A 19,249-nucleotide genomic window follows, 5' to 3' on the forward strand; every position below is an offset into this window, starting at 1 on the left:
AGCCTCCTCACCAAACTTTTCTTTAGAAGATTCAAAACTATGCAAATGAGAAAAAGCAGCAAGCAGAAGGTGCCACTTTAGCAATTAAGTGGTTCTTTAATATGTACCTCAATTACTTTTCATTCGGTGATAAGACGAAAAAGAAAGAAAAAGCTTTTCATGACAGCTCCCTCAGACATCTGGGAACCTCAAAACAGCTGGCTACCTAATGAATATGCATCTGCTTAAGAGGCTGTAGTTCATTAATAAACCAATAGCTGCAAAGCAGGAGAGAGTCTTTGTCAGCTCCCAAAGAGACAAAGCAATGTGCTGTGAAGTGTCACTGTCGCATTCAATTGAGTTTGTGAGGATAACAATCAAATGGAAGCCTCTCTGTGCCTGCTCTAGACGTTCACTTCAGCCAGCTCGAGAACCGTTGAGCATAAAAGGATGTGGGGGACTGGCTTGCGCTGCTGCCACCACCTTCCTTGCTCTTGGTGGCATGTTTATTGTCCTTGCAGTGCCTCTTTGGTATGACATATATGTTGAAAAGTAGCGGAGATAGTAAGGCACCCTATGGCACTCCATAGTTAAGTGGTTTGGGTTCAAATGTTGACTGGCCTAGTCTTTATTTGAGATTGGAGCTGGTATGGTTATTTTGTGGGTGTTAGGTACTAGGTCTCCATATCTGCCTTGGCCCGTGATGACTGGTATGTGGATTGGCATCATTTCAGTGAAGAGTGCAGTTAAGAGCAAGGACCGAGGGTGTAAGTTTGTATGGGTGTGCAGGGGAAGTGTGGGCAGGGTTGCTGGCTTGGTCCTACTTGGGAAGACTGTAGTGTAGATTCCGGCTTGTTGTGTCCAAAAGGCCTTTTGGCGGGGACTGCCTGCATGACAGCCCTTTAAAAGGGCTGGACAGGAGGCAGTGGAGTTCTAGTCGAGAAGGGGGCAGGGCTTCCCTCCAAAGAAAGAACAATGGTGTCCCGGTGCAGTGAGGGGGATGACTTGGCCTCCATTCCCCTCACTGTGTTGATGGATCTGGCTGCATACAGTCTTGGTTAACCCTTTAAAAGGGCTCAAGAGGAGACGGTGGAGCTCTGGTCGAGAAATGGATGGGGCTTCCTGCCCAAGAAATAATGGTGTCCCGGTACAATGTGGGGGATGACTTGGCCTCCCTTCCCCTCACTGTGCTGCTGGATCTGGCTGCACACGGTTTAAAAGGGCTGAAGAGGAGGTGGTGGAGCTCTGGTTGAGAAAGGTGGGGGCTTCTTACCAAAGAAAGAACAATGGAACAATGGAAGTCGCTCAGAGGAAGGAAAGGTGAGTAGTGGAATCCATCAGGGTTTGGTGCTGGGGCTGATCCTGTTCAATATGTTTGTGAGTGACATTGCTAAAGAGTTAGAAGGAAAAGTGTGTCTTTTTGCAGATGATACCAAGATTTGTAACAGAGTAGACACTGAAGAGGGAGTGGAAAATATGAAAAAGGATCTGCAAAAGTTAGAGGAATTGTCTAATGCCTGGCAACTAAAATTCAATGCAAAGAAATGCAGAGTAATACATTTGGGGATTAATAATCGGAAGGAACCATATATGCTGGGAGGTGAGAAGCTGATATGCATGGACCGGGGAGAGGGACCTTGGGGTGATAGTGTCTGAAGATCTAAAGGCGAAAAAACAGTGTGACAAGGCAGTGGCTGCTGCCAGAAGGATGCTGGGCTCTATAAAGAGAGGTGTAGCCAGTAGAAGGAAGAAGGTGTTGATGTCCCTGTACAGGTCATCGGTGAGGCCCCACTTGGAGTATTGTGTTCAGTTTTGGAGACCGTATCTGGCGAAGGACGTAAGAAGACTTGAAGCGGTCCAGAGGAGGTCAATGAAAATGATAGGAGACTGGAAGCCCTGAATATGTATACCCTAGAGCAGGGCTGCCCAAGTCTGGTCCTTGAGATCTACTGACAGGTCAGGTTTTCAGGATATCCACAATGAATATGCATGAGAGAGATTTGCCTGCACTGCCTTCTTGCTATGTAAATCTTTCTCATGCATGTTCATTGTAGATATCCTGAAAACCTGGCCTGCCAGTAGATCTCGAGGACTGGACTTGGGCAGCCCTGCCCTAGAGCAAAGGAGGGACAGGGGAGATATGATTCAGACGTTCAAATACTTGAAGGGTATTAACGTAGAACAAAATCTTTTCCAGAGAAAGGAAAATGGTAAAACCAGAGGACATAATTTGAGGTTGAGGGGTGGTAGATTCAGGGGCAATGTTAGGAAATTCTACTTTACGGAGAGGGTGGTGGATGCCTGGAATGCGCTCCCGAGAGAGGTGGTGGAGAGTAAAACTGTGACTGAGTTCAAAGAAGCGTGGGATGAACACAGAAGATTTAGAATCAGAAAATAATATTAAATATTGAACTAGGCCAGTACTGGGCAGACTTGCATGGTCTGTGTCTGTATATGGCCGTTTGGGTGAGGATGGGCTGGAGAGGGCTTCAATGGCTGGGAAGGTGTAGATGGGCTGGAGTAAGTCTTAACAGAGATTTCAACAGTTGGAACCCAAGCACAGTACAGGGTAAAGCTTTGGATTCTTGGCCAGAAATAGCTAAGAAGAAAAAAATTTTAATTGAATCAGGTTGGGCAGACTGGATGGACCATTCGGGTCTTTATCTGCTGTCATCTACTATGTTACTATGTAATGGTGTCCCGTTGCAAATTAAATTTCTATTACTTGAAATCCATTTCTATTTTACAACTTAGAGGCGATTATATATACACATATGATTTCTCTCAAATGGACCCACAAGTATCCTACCCGCTACCTACAATGTGCTTATCAGCAAGCTTTTGCTTATGTTTGATCTCCGCTATGGAATTAATTACATCGAGTTGCTTATTTAGCTCCTATTTCAGGTAGTTGGTTTCTTTCTTGTTGAGAAGGTAGGGTGTGAAGGCTTTTTGTATTTTTATGAGTTTATTACAAGTTAGGTGTGGCTCACTGGTAGAGCTGCTGCCTCTGCACTCAGAGGTTGTGAGATCAATTCCCGGTGCTGCTCCTTATGACCCTGGACAAGTCACTTAATCCTCCAGTGCCCACTGCTTTGAATGCCAGCTTTGAAATGCCAAAGGCACTATACAAGTTCCCATTCCCTTTTATATTATGACATCACATTAAGGTATGCAGTCAAATGAAAGACAGGAAAATGAGAGTATATTAAACAAAAGAAAAAGCATATTGCAATCAGGGCAACAAATTCAAAATAGCTGGGGTGAGATAATGAAAGGGCTGGAGGTTTGGTGCTCTTAATATGAATTAATTAGCTGGAAACATAGGCTCTTATCCATTCATCCCCCCAACCTTTGCACTGTAGTGTATGTTAGGAAAACTGGGAATGCTGCCGACATTGCACTATGTGCACCCCTCCTGTAACCGCTTTATTAATTGTAGGGTCACTAATAACCTTCTTAAGATAAAGGCAAGACTCACTCTAGATTCTGTGCCACTCAGCTGATATTCACAGAGCACCTGCCGTCGGCGCAGCTTCACCGAGTGACCTAATTACTTAATAAAGTAATTGAATATTAAAAAGGATGTTGCAAGTGATTAAAATTTAAGGGCCTTCAGAACATTTATTAAAGCCATAAATCATACATCACTGTTTTCATTTGCATAGCTACAGAATTACTAATGGGCCTGAGCGCATATGCCATTCAGTAATTAGTCATTGTATTAAACGTTGGAGGGGGGATTTAAATCTCCGACTCGATGTAGGTATTTATTAAATATGAGAAATTTGCAGAATAATCAATTTCTTTCTTCTTTCTTAATTAACAAAAGTGCTTTATTTGGGGGGCTTTGGCTGGCTGTAGTGGCAATTTGTTCTGGAGATTCTGCAGCTGTGTAGCATCCTATGAATTTCCTATAGGTATGGGAAGTGAGGATGGTGGGCAAAGGGAGAAGGAGCAGAGGGCCTCTCAGCCTCTTCTAAATCTGAAACTTCCATATTATCATCAATTCAATTTACCCAGCTCCTCTCTTTCTGTAGAAACATATCAAATAACCCAACATCAGCGGCGGTAGAATCTGAATTCAGGGCTCAAAACATCAGCCCTAATGCCAACCCCTAAAAGTAAGATTTTATATTCTAATTCCCATTTATTTTTATTTATACCACTCACACCAAAGGATAGGCCCAGCTTCTCTCACTGGCTAAAGGCAGATAAGTCTGAAATAATTTGTTCTTTTTCCATCAGTACAAGGTGCATTGGAATGACTGATGCCTTCCTCCCAAATCGGGCTTAAGTCCATAGCCACTTCTGCTTACCATCAAATCATGGTTGATATAAAGTAGCATGTAGAGAAGAGGGTAAGCTAAACATTAAAACATAGCCCCCTCTTCCAAACTGCCAGGTTTTACCCATATCACATTCACAGTGTCTTATTTTGCTCCCAAACAGGGAACAAGATGGGTCCTTCCTCTGCTTTGGAAATTTGTGCATCAATTCACAACTGTTTCTATTATTAGCATGGAATGTTGCTACGCCTTGGGTTTTGGCCAGGTACTAGGGACCTAGATTGGCCACCGTAAGAACAGGTTCTGTTGAGGGATCAAGATGGGGATTTTCAGAAACTGTTAAATTATTGAGAACAGTAATGGATTTTTAATTTGAATGCCTCTGTTGGAAACAAGAACTTGAACTTAATTCCAGATTAAACTAATTGGAACTCTTTTTGGTCTCTATCGGTTCCTCCCACCATGTCAGCCTCAATTTGTCAATCAACCTTTTCTATTCTGCAGAGGGCTTATAGGATCCCTAATAAAATTGCTAAATTTAAATATCCACGGCCTCTTTTACAAAGCCACATAGCAACAGCCCCGAAGCCTTTAAATCTCTATGGGGTTCGGGGTGCTAACGTGGCTTTGTAAAAGAGGGTGTCAGTTTCTTCAGGTTGATGTTGGTCTTGCCATATGCAGTCTGGAACTCTTATATACCTCCTTTATAAATGTTCCAAGGTACAAGTATTCTGGACCAATATTTGGTCCAGAATATTCTCTATAACTCATTTAAATAACCATCTTCCCATCTCGTACAAATCCATCATTCTGCACTTCTCAAATCCAGATATCTTGATCCCCATCAACATATATCAAAATATTCGACACCATCCCCCTCTTTTACAAAGGTGCGCCAATGCGTGCATGCTATCCTATGGACGTGTTAGCGGTTAGCCCACGTGTTGATTCAGCACGTGCTAAATCCGCGCTACAATGCTTAGCGTGCCTTTTGTAAAAGAGGGCCTAGGATTGCTTTAGCTTATCCACCACATCGCCATCAATTGAAAAGATAATTCTAAACTCAACTTTCTTGAATGGTGGAATCATTTGAGTATAATTAGAAAATATGAGGAAATAGCCATTAAACAAAATAATATTGCTAACTTTACTGAGAAATGCCCCCCCCCCTCCCTCCCCCGGGATGGTTTTTGTAAAAATTCAAATAAGAATCTCTCCTAACTCCCTCACATCTGAAATGGATATTTGCAGCTTATGCGAAATTTATTTTATTCTGTTTATTTTATTCTAGGTTGTTAATTTTTATAATAGACTTAGTCCTTATTAAGTTGTAATAATGTGTGTATTTATTGTTAATATTGTATTGTATGTATTGGAAGTGTATATTTGAAAATAATAAATATATTTTAAAAAAAGGAATAGGAAATTGGGCTAGATAGTCCTTGCTCCGAGCTAGTAGGGGAACTCTTACAACCTGGAACAGCACAACTCTGGAACACCACCCGAGAGAGGTGGTGGAGAGTAAAACTGTGACTGAGTTCAAAGAAGCGTGGGATGAACACAGAAGATTTAGAATTGGAAAATAAGATTAAATATTGAACTAGGCCAGTTACTGGGCAGACTTGTACGGTCTGTGTCTGTGTATGGCCGTTTGGAGGAGGATGGGCAGGGGAGGGCTTCAATGGCTGGGAGGGTGTAGATGGGCTGGAGTAAGTCTTAACAGAGATTTCGGCAGTTGGAACCCAAGCACAGTACCGGGTAAAGCTTTGGATTCTCGCCCAGAAATAGCTAAGAAGAAAAAAAATAATAATTTAAATTGAATCAGGTTGGGCAGACTGGATGGACCATTCGGGTCTTTATCTGCCGTCATCTACTATGTTACTATATTAGGAAGGAGCACATCTTGGTCTCGGAATCCATTCCAGTGAAATGGATGGCATCCTTTCCTTGATGGCTCTTAATTTCAAACACCCACATCTGCCACTCCCCAATCTTATAAAAACTACTAATGGGCTGATACCTTTACCATTCTCCAACACCCCCCCCCCCAAATCATTCCACATCAGTAAATATCTAAAGGGATGATGCTTAGAACCTAATGCCAGCATTAGAGCTAATTAAGGCGTTATCTGTGCAGAATGTGTGTGCCAGAGTTGACTGTAAATTGTATTTAAATGTAGTCAAACAGATATTATTGAGGTCATCTGCCGTGCTCTCCCAAAGCTCAGGGAGCAGTGTACAATCACACACCCTGCTCTTACTGCTGGAAACCCAACACCAGTTCAGAGCTGGCACTGGAGGGTTGGAAGAGAGGCTTTCTTGGGAGTTTCTGTTTAAAATCTGCCAGTTTTGCTTTGAAAGTAGAAGGAAGCCTGTGATAACCATGGCAGGGAAACAAACATGTGCGAGACTAAGCAAACTTGAAAGTAAAAGCACACGTTGGTGCTTGTTTTCTGTGCTTAAAAATAAGCCTTTTGAGTGAAAAAATTTTGGGGGGAAAGCTGATCTTTAAAGAAACAGAATAGTGCCGATGTGTGCTTCACTTCACATGCGCACAAGAACTGCGTTTACCACGAAATTCTTGCGCATAGGTAGCAGGTGCATTCCTCCCTCTTGCTTTCAGTCTCACAGTTGTTATATAGGGTGGGCCAAAAGTAGGTAAGCACTATTTATTCATTATTTCTTTTGATTGTGCAGGTATTGAATAGGTATAATATGATAATCAAGTAAAAGCAAAATCATATTCTGTTACAAAATCTTCAAATTGTTATTTGTGACATTTGTAAAAATAAAAAGAAATAATGAATAAGTACTGTATACTGCTATTTATTATTTATAAAGCACTACCCGACCCATGCAGCGCCGTACAATAAACATGCAAGAGATGGTCCCTGCTTGAAAGAGCTTACATCTATTTAAGACAGACATAGGCTTATACATGTTATTTAGGTGATTAAATATAAGCAATTAGAGGAAGGGGAGTAAAAAGGGAACAGCAACAGATAGGGGTGGGAGGATAGGGCATAAATGCAGTTTCAAAAAAGTGGGGTTTTAGCCTGGATTTGAGCACCACACGGATGGGACTTGATGCACTTAGGCAGGATGTTCCAGGCATAAGGTGCAGCAAGGAAAAAGGGATGGAGTCCAGTGTTGGCAGCAGAGGAGAAGGGCATGGGCAAGACAGGTTTGCCTGATGAATGGAGCTTCTGGGGTGGAGTATAGGGAGAGATACTAAGGGCTCCTTTTACAAAGGTGCGCTGGTGTTTTTAGCGCATGCACTGGATTAGCACGAGCTAAATGAAAAGCTACCGCCTGCTTAAAAGGATGCGGTAGCGGCTAGCATGCGCTATTCCGCTTGTTACACCTTTGTAAAAGGAGCTGCAGAATGAATACTCTTGTAAAGTGGCCTAGTGAGGGTGAGCAGCAGCTGAGGCGGTGGCGCCTTTTCCCCGCACCTTTTCAACTTCGGCGCGAGCCACCACTAACTGACTGCCCGTGTCAGCTTCCGTGCTCCATCTGATGTCACTTCCTAAGTGCGGGTCCCGGCAGTGATGTCACAGAGAGCGCTGAAGCTGATGCGGGCAGCCAGTTGATGGCTGCTCATGCCGAAACTAAAAAGGTATGGGAAATGGGTGTGCACGCGCGGCAGTGGGAGGGATGAGTGGTGCTGGCACCACGAGCAAGATGGCACCCGGAGTGGACTGCCCACCTCCCCTCCCCCCCCTCACTACACCACGTACTTGTAGGTTAGTAAAAGGAGTTTGAACCGTATACCTACTTTGGGCCCATCCTAGCACTGGAGGGCTATTTTTCTGGGCTATAGCGCTGGAGCTTTGAGCTTCAGGGCCCATGAGTTTCCAAGGACAGATGTGGATGAAATCAGAGCTGCACTTACCGAACCTAAGTCCAGGAGCGTGTGGTGCAGTGGTTAAAGCTACAGCCTCGCACCCTGAGGATGTGGGTTCAAACCCACGCTGCTCCTTGTGACCCTAGGAAAGTCATTTAATTCCCCCAGGTACATTAGAAAGATTGTGAGCCCACCAGGACAGAGAAAAATGTTTGAGTACCCAAATAAATTCATGTAAACCGTTCTGAGCTCCTTTGGGAGAACGGTACATAAAATTGAATGAATGAATAAATGAAAAACAGAGGGCATCCCCACTGCCCTGTTGAGTCAGTCTGCAAGTACACAAACCTGAATGGGAAGGGTATGCCAAAATCAATCTTTGTCAAATACATCAATTTTTCAACAACTGCCCTTTACCGAATGCCAGTCCTCAATTTTATTCATCTAATTTGAAGATAAGTTCAAATGAATGTTCCCTAGAAATAATGTATAGAGGCGAGTATTTGCTTTTTTAATCCAGAGGATGTTGTGGGGTATTTGAATAAACACATCTATGTTAAATACCTTCCCAGTCATCCTGATTGCTCTGCAAACTACTGCCATCTAGTGGTAATAAACAAGAGTGTAAATTGTATCACTAAGACAGTGGAAAAGCTGCACTTCAACTAGATCAATCAAAATGAAAAACCCAGTGGAAGAACACCTCAAAATCAAATACTTTAATAGTTCTTCAAGGGAGCACTGAGAGAGACACAGAATCCACTCACACAATTATATCACTAGAAATAATAATTTAGTGATTCGGAAGTCCTCAGTGCAAGTTGTGTAAGTCAAAAAAATGCACAGCGTTCAATACTTATCTCATGCAAGAGCACAAGGCTCAATACAGTACACCAAGCAGGTCTTTTGAAAAATGGCAGTTCAAGTTTCCTGCCCTTCAGACGCTGCCCAGCTCAGCGTGCAAGTTTTGCTGTGCTGAAAATTCTACTTTAAAACCGAGAGTTATTGTTCAAGCAGAGGTTCCTGACAAAGGGGTGGTCCCGAAACCGAGCTCAGTAGAACCACTTCTGGCAACATTTTCCAGCACAAGATACTTTTTTCATTTTTGTACTCTTAACGTGTTGTACAGTGTTGTAGCACTTTTGAGATTGGTCTCCACTCATTCCATTATTGTTTATATTATTATTTGCGTGGGTTTACACTCTACACCAGTGTTTCTCAACTCGGTCCTGGAGTACCTCTTTGCCAGTCAGGTTTTCAGGATATCGACAATGAATAATGCATAAATTTTCATATAATGGAGGCAGTATATGCAAATCAAGTTCATGCATATTCATTGTGGATGTCCTGAAAACCTGACTGGCAAGGGGGTACTAAAGGACTGTGTTGAGAAACATTGCTCTACACCAGGGCTGCCCAAGTCCGGTCCTCGAGATCTACTGGCAGGCCAGGTTTTCAGGATATCCACAATGCATATGCATGAGAGAGAGATTTGCTTACCAAGAAGGCAGTGCAGGCAAATTTCTCTCATGCATATGCATTGTGGATATCCTGAAAACCTGGCCTGCCAGTAGATCTCGAGGACCGGACTTGGGCAGCTCTGCTCTACACTATTATGATGATGCACTCGGGAAGATCCTGTGATGGTGTGCTGCATTGAGCCTTGTGCTCTCGCATGAAATAAGTATTGAACATTGCTCGTTTTTCTGACTTACGTAACTCACACTGAGGACTTCCAAATCACTAAATTATTATTTCTAGTGATATAATTGTGTGAGTGGATTCTGTATCTCCTTCAGTGCTCTCTTGAAGAACTATTATAGTATTTGCACTTCAACTAGAAGCATTCATGGACAAACCAACTCATGGCAATTGGCAATGAGGAAAACTGGGTCCTTGAAGGCAGACTGGCAATCCAGCCCTGCTTTTGCATTCTTGGATTTTCATTCCTACCAACAACTCTTAAGATTTGGGGAGGTAAACTAAGTCTCAGCAAATCTGAAGTATGCAAAAGCACATTAGCCCTGAAATTCAAGCAGCGAGGCACAGCACTAGCTCTACCTTACTGCAAAACCAGCAGACTGCTCCCTGATACATCCCAGCTGGTGCCGAGACGTGTGTGTACACACTTGGTCTAAAGGTAAAGAGAAATAACGCCTGAACCTGAATCTAGCTTCCTCAGAGCTGCTTACTCTTACATCCCTGCAACATTAGTACTGCATCCATTTTTCAGACCTGAAATAAAAGTTCCATTTTTTATTACTTTTTTCACATAGAGATCCAGAAGAATGAAAAGAACACCAAAGATGAGCATCTCCAAGTGATTAACATTTTAGCACTGTTCAGAAATTTGTGCTATAATTTAATTTTTGGAAGACTCTGATTCTTGAGGTAGACCCTGGAGAGACAAAGCTAATCATGTCACCAATGGCAGAGGAAACCGAGCCAAAGAGACATGACGTGTGTCGCTAGCATCTAACTCAGCCTTCAGCTACAAGGAAGCCGATGCCACTGAAAATGCAGCAACATAATCTTTCTGAGAAAAGCCACTTTGAGCTAGCAGGGTAGGGTCCCAGCATTGATGCAGACAACACATCTGGGATGTCAGGGTGGTGTCCTATGGTCAGAAGCTGTACAACTAAATCTCAAATGCTTTTATCCTTCTGACCGGCTGTGTCCCTTAAGATCTGCATTCTCTTTCAGTCTGGCCAGAGAACTTTTCCCATATTTCATTTTATACCTCACTCCACTCTGAACGTACCCTGCTTTCTTCCAGTCACTGGATCTTTTTATCCTCCCACCTTCCTGCTTCAGAGTTTGAATCACTCCAGTACTGAACTCTTTGCTTCTGTTACGGTGGGCAGTCCTGGATCCTTCTAGCAAGATGCACAATGGGCAGTTGCTTTTTATACTCTACTTCTGAACAGCTCACTGTGCAATATGCACCAACAAAACATTCTCCCCCCGTATGAACACCTGCTTCATGTGCCTTGTGAACACCCGCTGATAATCTTTTGGGGGTTTCTTGTCTTTCCCTCCAGGGATGGAGCTGCGTTCACTAGGCCTTAGCTCTGGACCTGCTGTAACTCTGGGTTTAGTTCTCTCGCAGTCGTGTGGCATCTCACTTTCTCTGCCCAATTGTCTCTGCATTTTGTCCTCACAGGTGGTTCTTTCACAGACTGGCTCTGCTTGAGGTACAGAAAGTTTTGTTTCTTTTTCTGCTTCTGGCTGTGACAAGGAGGCCTGGGACTCATCTCCTGCGTCCGGACCGGATTCCTGAACTCTGAGACGATCGAAGAGCTGCAAAAATAGAAACGAAAGAAATAACTAAAACAGCCAATCACCTCTCCTCCCTTCTCAGCGCAGGAAAACAGAAGCCTGGCAGTCAATGCTCCAATCACACGAAGACTGGAGATACCACATGTACACTGGTATTAAAAAGAATGAAATTAACCTACTGTACAATTAAGGCTTTTCATTCAGTATTAAATAACGTGGAAGGTTAATGCATTAGAGATCTTTACAGTAGTTGTTTTAAGTAAATAGAAGCATTTGTGAATTAGTTATTCTAATGAAGATATTGGGTTAGAGTTGAAATAAAAGTTTAGCAATCACCTCATTCACGGGGTTTAATTTTGCTTTTTGGTATTTAATGATATTCTTTTTTTTCACAGTGGGATTCAATGTAGGCTATAAGTGCCTTTTCAAATTAAATATAAAGCTAGCCCCATTGTATTCTGTGCCAGTCTCCTCCACACACCATGCAGTCATTGTGCCTCTCTACTGAATAGCAGCACCCCCCCCCCCCCACTCTGTATCTCCTCTGGTGGAATTATATACAACAAATTCTGAATACTCAGTCAATGCAGCTTCAACAAAAACATAACTCAAAATATCCTACATCCATATTAGAAAGATGGAAAGACGAGGCAGTTTGGTGTGGATGTTGAATCAGCTCAGGATAAGACTCGTTGCCATGTTTCAGTATGCACTAAAAGTTATATATCTATATCTACATTCTACCTGCACAGACCTAATATAAATTGAAGATCTTTCCATTGTGAGGGTATAGATCCAGAGGATGACGAAAATGAAATGGTAGATCTCCTTTTCACCTCTCCACGTCTATCCAGTGGCATAGCGAGGGTAGGAGGCACCCCCCCCCCCTCTTTTCCATCCACACCACACTCGCACCTTCCTTCACCACCCCTGTATCTCTCTAAAATCTTCGTCAGCATGAGTTGTTTCTCTGGCCTGCTCTTGCACTAGCGTTGACTTTCCATCTGACTTCACTTCCCGCCTCCGTGACCCAGAAGTGATGTCAGAGGAGCCAGGCCAGCATGAGCAGCAGGTCAAAGAAGTTGCTCACGCTGATGAAGATTTAAAGAGCTATGGGCGGGGTGTGGGGGGGGCAGAGAGGGTCTGATGCCCCCAAAATGGCGCCCAGGGCAGTCTGCCTTCCCCCCTTCCCTTACTATGCCACTGCATCTACCCAAAGCATAAAGGCAGCAGCAGCAGGGTCACGGGTACTGTAATCCGCAAAGACCCTGTCTTTCTGTGTGCACTCACAGACCCCCAAGACTCTGCTTAGGTTTCCAGTCTAACAGAAGGGGGCAGGGCCTGCAAATATTCACTGTTACACAGGCCCCATGCCACTGTTAGGCAGAGATCACAGTGGACATTGGCAGTTTGGGAATCACTGGTGCTGTAACAGAAAAAGTACCTCCCAGGACAAATGTTCCCAGCCTACTATGAACAGCCAGGTAGATAACTACAATGAGGAGAGTTCAGACCTGGTCCCTGCTACTGGAATTATCTTCTCTCTAATGCAGACAAGCTGAACTCTAAATAAGCTTTCTGTCTGTTATATGTATATTTTTTTACACAACTTGTGGAGTATTTTATTGGTTATAATCCAACACAAGTAATTTCTGAATAGCTCCTTAAATTTGGAGTGTTTTACAGGACTACCTGAAACAACCACCAATAAGAGGTTTATTTTTGTCGTGACTATCGGTACCATTTTTTATGCAGTTCTTTAGGGGAAGCGCAAGAAATCTTCACAAAGTGCTCTGTTAGACATTATTTAGTCTGCTTAATGTTAATGTACTTACCTGGGTAAGAGTCAGCTGCCGCTCATGGAAGAAGGCTTTGCCTAAAATTGGCTTCCTGTATGTCTCATCCACATCTCTCAGGGCCTAGAAGGAAACAAGAGGAATAGAATATAAGAATAGACACAGGAACATAAGAACAGTCATATTGGGACAGACCATCTAGCCCAGGGGTCTCAAAGTCTCTCCTTGAGGGCCGCAATCCAGTCGGATTTTCAGGATTTACCCAATGAATATGTATGAGATTTATGTACATGCACTGCTTTCAATGCCTATTCATTGGGGAAATCCTGAAAACCCGACTGGATTGCAGCCCTCAAGGAGGGACTTTGAGATCCCTGCTCTAGCCCAGTTCCCCACAGTGGCAATCCAGGTCTCAAGTAGGTTTCAGGTTTATTAAAAATTTGATATACCACCTTATCAAATATCAAAGCAGTTTGTACCTAGCAGAACCCCAAAGAGTAGCAACATTTTTAACATTTAGTCTGTGAGCCCACCGGGACAGATAGGGAAAATGCTTGAGTACCTGATTGTAAAAAAACGCTTAGACTTGAAACTAAACATTCTGGAATCCCAAAGAGTAGCAACATTCCATGCTACTCTTTCATGCACGAGTCATCACTAATGTGAATAGCGTATGCAAATGCACACCAATAAGAAAGAATATGCATTGTTCACAGATGGGAGGGCATGCATTATGAATAGTGTTCACTCTTTGCAAACAGTGCGTGCTCTTCCAGAAGAGTGCACACTGCTCTCAAGAGTGCGCTCCCGTAACAAACATTCCCAAAAACAATGCAGGAAAAACAAAAGGAACAACTGAGACCAGAGAGCAAAAAAACAAAGAGAGAAAGATGCTGACCACCAGAGAAACCAGAGGTTGGTTTAACAGTGTGACTTGTCCTTACTAAAACGCAGGTGTGTTCAGGCACTGGTGCTTCGTCTGTGGAGATGGGCATGCATGGGGACAAACCAAAAAAGCAAACAGGATGCTAGCAATTATTAAAAAAGGGATGGTTAACAAGACTAAGAATGTTATAATGCTCCTGTATAGCTCTATGGTACGACCTCACCTAGAGTATTGTGTTCAATTCTGGTCTCCTTATCTCAAGAAAGATATAGCAGCACTAGAAAAGATTCAAAGAGGAGCGACCAAGATGGTAAAGGGGATGGAACTCCTCTCATATGAGGAAAGACTAAAACAGTTAGGGCTCTTCAGCTTGGAAAAGAGACGGCTGAGTTGAGATATGATTGAAGTCTACAAAATCCTGATTGGAGTAGAACGGGTACAAATGGATCGATTTTTCACTCCGTCAAAAATTACAAAGACTAGGGGACACTCGATGAAGTTACAGGGAAATACTTTTAAAACCAATAGGAGGAAACATTTTTTCACTCTGAGAATAATTAAGCTCTGGAATGCATTGCCAGAGGTTGTGGTAAGAGCAGATAGCTTAGCTGGTTTTAAGAAGGGTTTGGACAATTTTCTGGAGGAAAAGTCCATAGCATGTTATTGAGATAGACATGGGGGAAGCCACTGCTTGCCCTGAATTGGTAGCATGGAATGTTGCTAGTCCTTGGGTTTTGGCCAGGTACTAGGGACCTGGATTGGCCACCATGAGAATGGGCTACTGGGCTTCATAGACCATTGGTCTCACCCAGTAAGGCTATTCTTATGTCCTTAATCAACACTACAGACCAGTTAATGGCTATTTGAGTTCATGAACTATCGAAAGGAAAAAGGCATTCAAACACTAAGGGCTTTAAGTTCAACTATAGGATCTCATTTTGGGGCTTAGCCTGTCCCACTACAGTGCAGAATGCTTGATCTGTGCAGCCGTGTGGAAGAACAAGCTGGGACTGAGTTGTTTTGATGGCTTTCACAGATCACATTTATTTATTTAAAAAATTTATCAACCGCCTATTCCTAGGCGGCATTACAAAAGTAACATACACCGAATGAAACAGATATCTTAAATTACAAATGAATAATTACATCTTAAAGAGCCATAATTTAATAAACTCACAGAATGAGGACAGGGATTCCCAAGAAAGAATTCTATCTGATCCACAATCTCTTACTCAACCAGTTCATAAGTTAATGACTGTCTACCACCCTTCAAATATTTATTTATTCAAATTTTCTATACCGTTCTCCCAGGGGAGCTCAGAATGGTTCACATGAATTTATTCAGGTACTCAAGCATTTTTCCTATCTGTCCGGGTGGGCTCACAGTCTATCTAATGTACCTGGGGCAATGGGGGGATTAAATGACTTGCCCAGGGTCACAAGGAGCAGCATGGCTTTGAACCCACAACCTCAGGGTGCTGTAGCTTTAACCACTATGCCTCGTGTATACCCATCTAATTCAGTACCCTGATTCCACCAGTGGCCAGTCCAGAACCTTTAGCATTGCCAGCACATCCAAAAGACACAGCAGGAGTCCTAGGCCTTAACTTTTCCACATGCACAATTACCTTCCTTTTTCTCTATGACTCAGTTTACACAGATGCAGCCACTCAGGATGAGAGAGGCTTTTTTGAGCTGCAGCTTAAAGGGATGCACATCTTCTTGCAAATCATATCGGGGGATATGGGAAATCCGGGTCTCCAACAGGGAGCACCTAACTGGGCCTCCGCGTGTGCGGATCGCCGGACAAGATGGACCTAGGTCTGATCCGGTGAAGGCGTTTCTTATGTTCATTTCAGCTAAATAAAACATCACATAGCTGTGTCTAGGGCATGCTGTCATCCTACCTGAATGGAAGGTTGTACATTAAGAGGAAGAATGACCGTTTTACCATTTAGAGACTATCAAAATTATTAAACAGAGTACTGCTCCCTTCTCCAAGTAGCATAAAGCAGTCTGAGAAGCGTTCAGAAAGTGATTGCTACTTTTTCTAGGCCCCAACCCCAAGCAACCTCCTCACAGAAAGTGCTTCAAAGCTCCTTCATAATTTACCATGTTCCAGAACTTGTCGAAGGCCACCAGGAACCCTGCACACACGCCACGCAGTCCCTTGAAGGTGCGGATGTGCACATGGATCTTTATCTGGTCTTGGACACAGCGGTACAACTCTCCCAATGGGCTGCCCTTATGCACTAGACACAGAAACACCAATGTGGTAAGCTCTGGTGGTCAGAGAGGAATGCAGGATGCTGTTTGTACTACAACCAACTTGGCACACATCAGAATAAGCATAGACCTGGTCCAGGAGGAGGCTATTAACATCTAAAGCAGGGGTCTCAAAGTCCCTCCTCGAGGGCCGCAATCCAGTCGGGTTTTCAGGATTTCCCCAATGAATATGCATGAGATCTATGTGCATGCACTGCTTTCAATGCATATTCATTGGGGAAATCCTGAAAACCCGACTGTATTGCGGCCCTCGAGGAGGGACTTTGAGATCCCTGATCTAAAGCAAACCACAGAGACTGCAACTTGAAGCTACTGCTGAACATCCTAATAATTTTTAGAGCACTGCAGTCCTAAGGGACCTTTCACCACTAATCCTGGCCGACACTGACCAACTGAACACAAGAACTATAGAAAAATAAGGGCCAGCCTGTAAAGTGTTTTGGGGAAAAACAATCAACTCAGAGACAGGCAACAATAGGGTTAATGAACTGTGGAAATGCTATTTGGCCAGTCCTTGAGCCAACACACTTTATTTGATTATTTAGCCTGTCTTCCCAAAGGAGCTAAGAATGGGTTACAAATCAGGTACTTCAAGAATTTTCTCTGTCCCGGTGGGCTCACAATCTATCTAATGTACCTGGAGCAGTGGAGGGTTAAGTGACTTGCCCAGGGTCAAAAGGAACAGTGTTGGAGTTTGATCCTACAATCTCAGGGTGCTGAGGCTGTAGCTCTAGCCACTATGCCACACTCTCCCCCTCCCTTTTTCATATTTAGAGATTTGCTCTCTGTGATTTATAGAGTCCTCTTATATTGAAAACTATTGAGCAACAGAACTTTATCAAATCCATACTGAGTGTTTTGCCCTTTTCATTATGTTAAGTTGGCATTATGCTTCATTCTGAAGGAAGAATTATTTTTAAAGAAATCATGTTGGACCTTTCTTATTATAGACTCCTAACCACACCCACGATCTATCCTGAAGGACCTACAGCAACTTTAGCATGGAGCTGAGGCATGATATTTTGGGTAAGCCTGAGTCCAAAATGGGTGGGCCCACAATTTCCCATCCCTATTCCTGCACCAGCGAACCCCCAACAAATAAACACCTGCGCTGGCGGATTTCCCCAAGCCTTCCAAGCAGGAGGAAGTCCTCCAGCGGCCAGAACAGATCTTGCTGCAATCCAGTAACACTGTCCACAGGCTGCTGCACGATAACCAAGCATGTGGGGATGGGGGTGCGGTAGCAATGTGTGAACAGTGCCGCTGGCTCTAGCAACTAGAAGAATGACCTGTTCTGACCGCCAGAGGTTCCCTGCCAGCCATAACAAAGGTGTCAGAATTTGGAGTAGGCCCATGCTCTTCTGTGGCTACACCACTGGCAAGATCGTCAGTGTGGTCAAAGTGAACTGAAAGCTTAACAAATAAACTGCTAACATTTTATTAACACAACCCATAGGAGGTCAATGTGCTCCTTTCAGCAAGTGTGTGTAAAATAAATAATGAGAGCACCAGAAGGGTTTGAACACAAGCAGGACTCAGGACAGAAACTGAGGAAGGGGCCTGGAAGACCACACTTCAGGTTCTTGCCCTGGTTGCTTCCCTCTGACATTACAAACCAAAGAGAATTGACCCCAGGGAATCCACAGAGAAAAGAGTCCTTTTGATTTGTATGTGGATTTGGGAACTTGGATTATTTTATTGTACATTTGGAACTTTGATTCTTTCAATCAAGTCCATTTCAGGATTATCGTCACTCCGCAGTGTTTTCTTGGTCCCTCTGACATTAGTCATGGCTGGGAATGATGCTGCCCTAACCAGCAGGCGGATTTTGGGTCATATTGGGATAAGAGTACAAAGGGAGGAAAAACAAGGAGATGTCAAATTCAACCTGTGGTCACAAAGCCTTTATTTGCAGTTTGTATCAAAGTTACATAACAAGTATTTGAAACAAGCAAAGTTCCAAATAAACAAAGGGCCCAAGACAGCTGCCCTAACCTCTAGGCCAGCGGTTCCCAACCTTGTCCTGGAGGACCACCAGGCCAATCGGGTTTTCAGGCTAGCCCTAATGAATATGCATGGAGCAGATTTGCATGCCTGTCACATCTATTATATGCAAATCTCTCTCATGCATATTCATTAGGGCTAGCCTGAAAACCCGACTGGCCAGGTGGTCCTCCAGGACAGGGTTGGGAACCACTGCTCTAGGCTACTTTCTTAGCTGGTGAAATGAGAAAGTTTTGCCTCTTTTAGTCTCAGCATCATAGGTCATGGCTCTGAGAGACCCCAATGCTGAGACTAAAGGAGCCGACTTGTAAAACTTATTGGGGGGGGGGGTACTAAACCCAATGCCAACGGCTTATCCTGGGACATAATCAAGGACCGGGCTCAATTTTGGCTCCGGGGTGGGATTTGAACCCGAAGCCGCCGCCCCTCACCAGGCATCCGGGTGAGCACGTTCTTGGGAGTCCTCTTCTTCCGGCCCCCCCGAGGGGGCCCCTCCTCCTCTCCTTCCTTGGGTACCACCAGCCGCTTCAGCCTCTCGAGCCTGGCGGGGTCCGGGGGCGGCGGGCCTCGCTGCTTGCGCGGCCTGGGGGGGCCCCGAGACCGGGGCCCCCCGCGCTGCACGAAGCTCTCGTACTCGGACAAGTTGTTGAAGCAGCGCGCGCCGGGGAAGGGGAGCGGGGTGCGGGGGGAGTAGAGGGCCAGGAGGGGGTCGAAGAGCTCCGAGCTGACGTCCAGGCGCTCGTCGACCGGCGCGGGACCGGGCCGCCGCCTCTCCTCCTCCTCCATGTTTGAAAGAGCGCGCCAACTTCCGGCCTCCGGGGGAGGGGGGGCGGAGCAGAGACCCGAAGCCGCTCTGCAGCACCATAGAGCTCCAGGCAGGGAG

The 19,249-nt window shown here is 44.2% G+C and overlaps 1 protein-coding gene across 1 annotated transcript; it reads right to left on the reverse strand.

The window, feature by feature from the left end:
- Positions 1-10,356: 10,356 nt before the first annotated feature.
- LSM11 (LSM11, U7 small nuclear RNA associated) lies at positions 10,357-19,179 on the reverse strand. Its single transcript, XM_033927549.1, has 4 exons — positions 18,798-19,179; positions 16,189-16,328; positions 13,230-13,313; positions 10,357-11,415 (listed from the first exon to the last, which is right to left on the reverse strand). The coding sequence occupies exons 1-4, from the start codon at positions 19,150-19,152 to the stop codon at positions 11,044-11,046; spliced, it is 951 nt and encodes a 316-aa protein (XP_033783440.1). The 5' UTR covers positions 19,153-19,179; the 3' UTR covers positions 10,357-11,043.
- Positions 19,180-19,249: the final 70 nt, after the last annotated feature.

Source organism: Geotrypetes seraphini, chromosome 18, assembly GCF_902459505.1.
Source record: "Geotrypetes seraphini chromosome 18, aGeoSer1.1, whole genome shotgun sequence".
In the NCBI taxonomy this organism is placed as follows: Eukaryota; Metazoa; Chordata; class Amphibia; order Gymnophiona; family Dermophiidae; genus Geotrypetes; species Geotrypetes seraphini.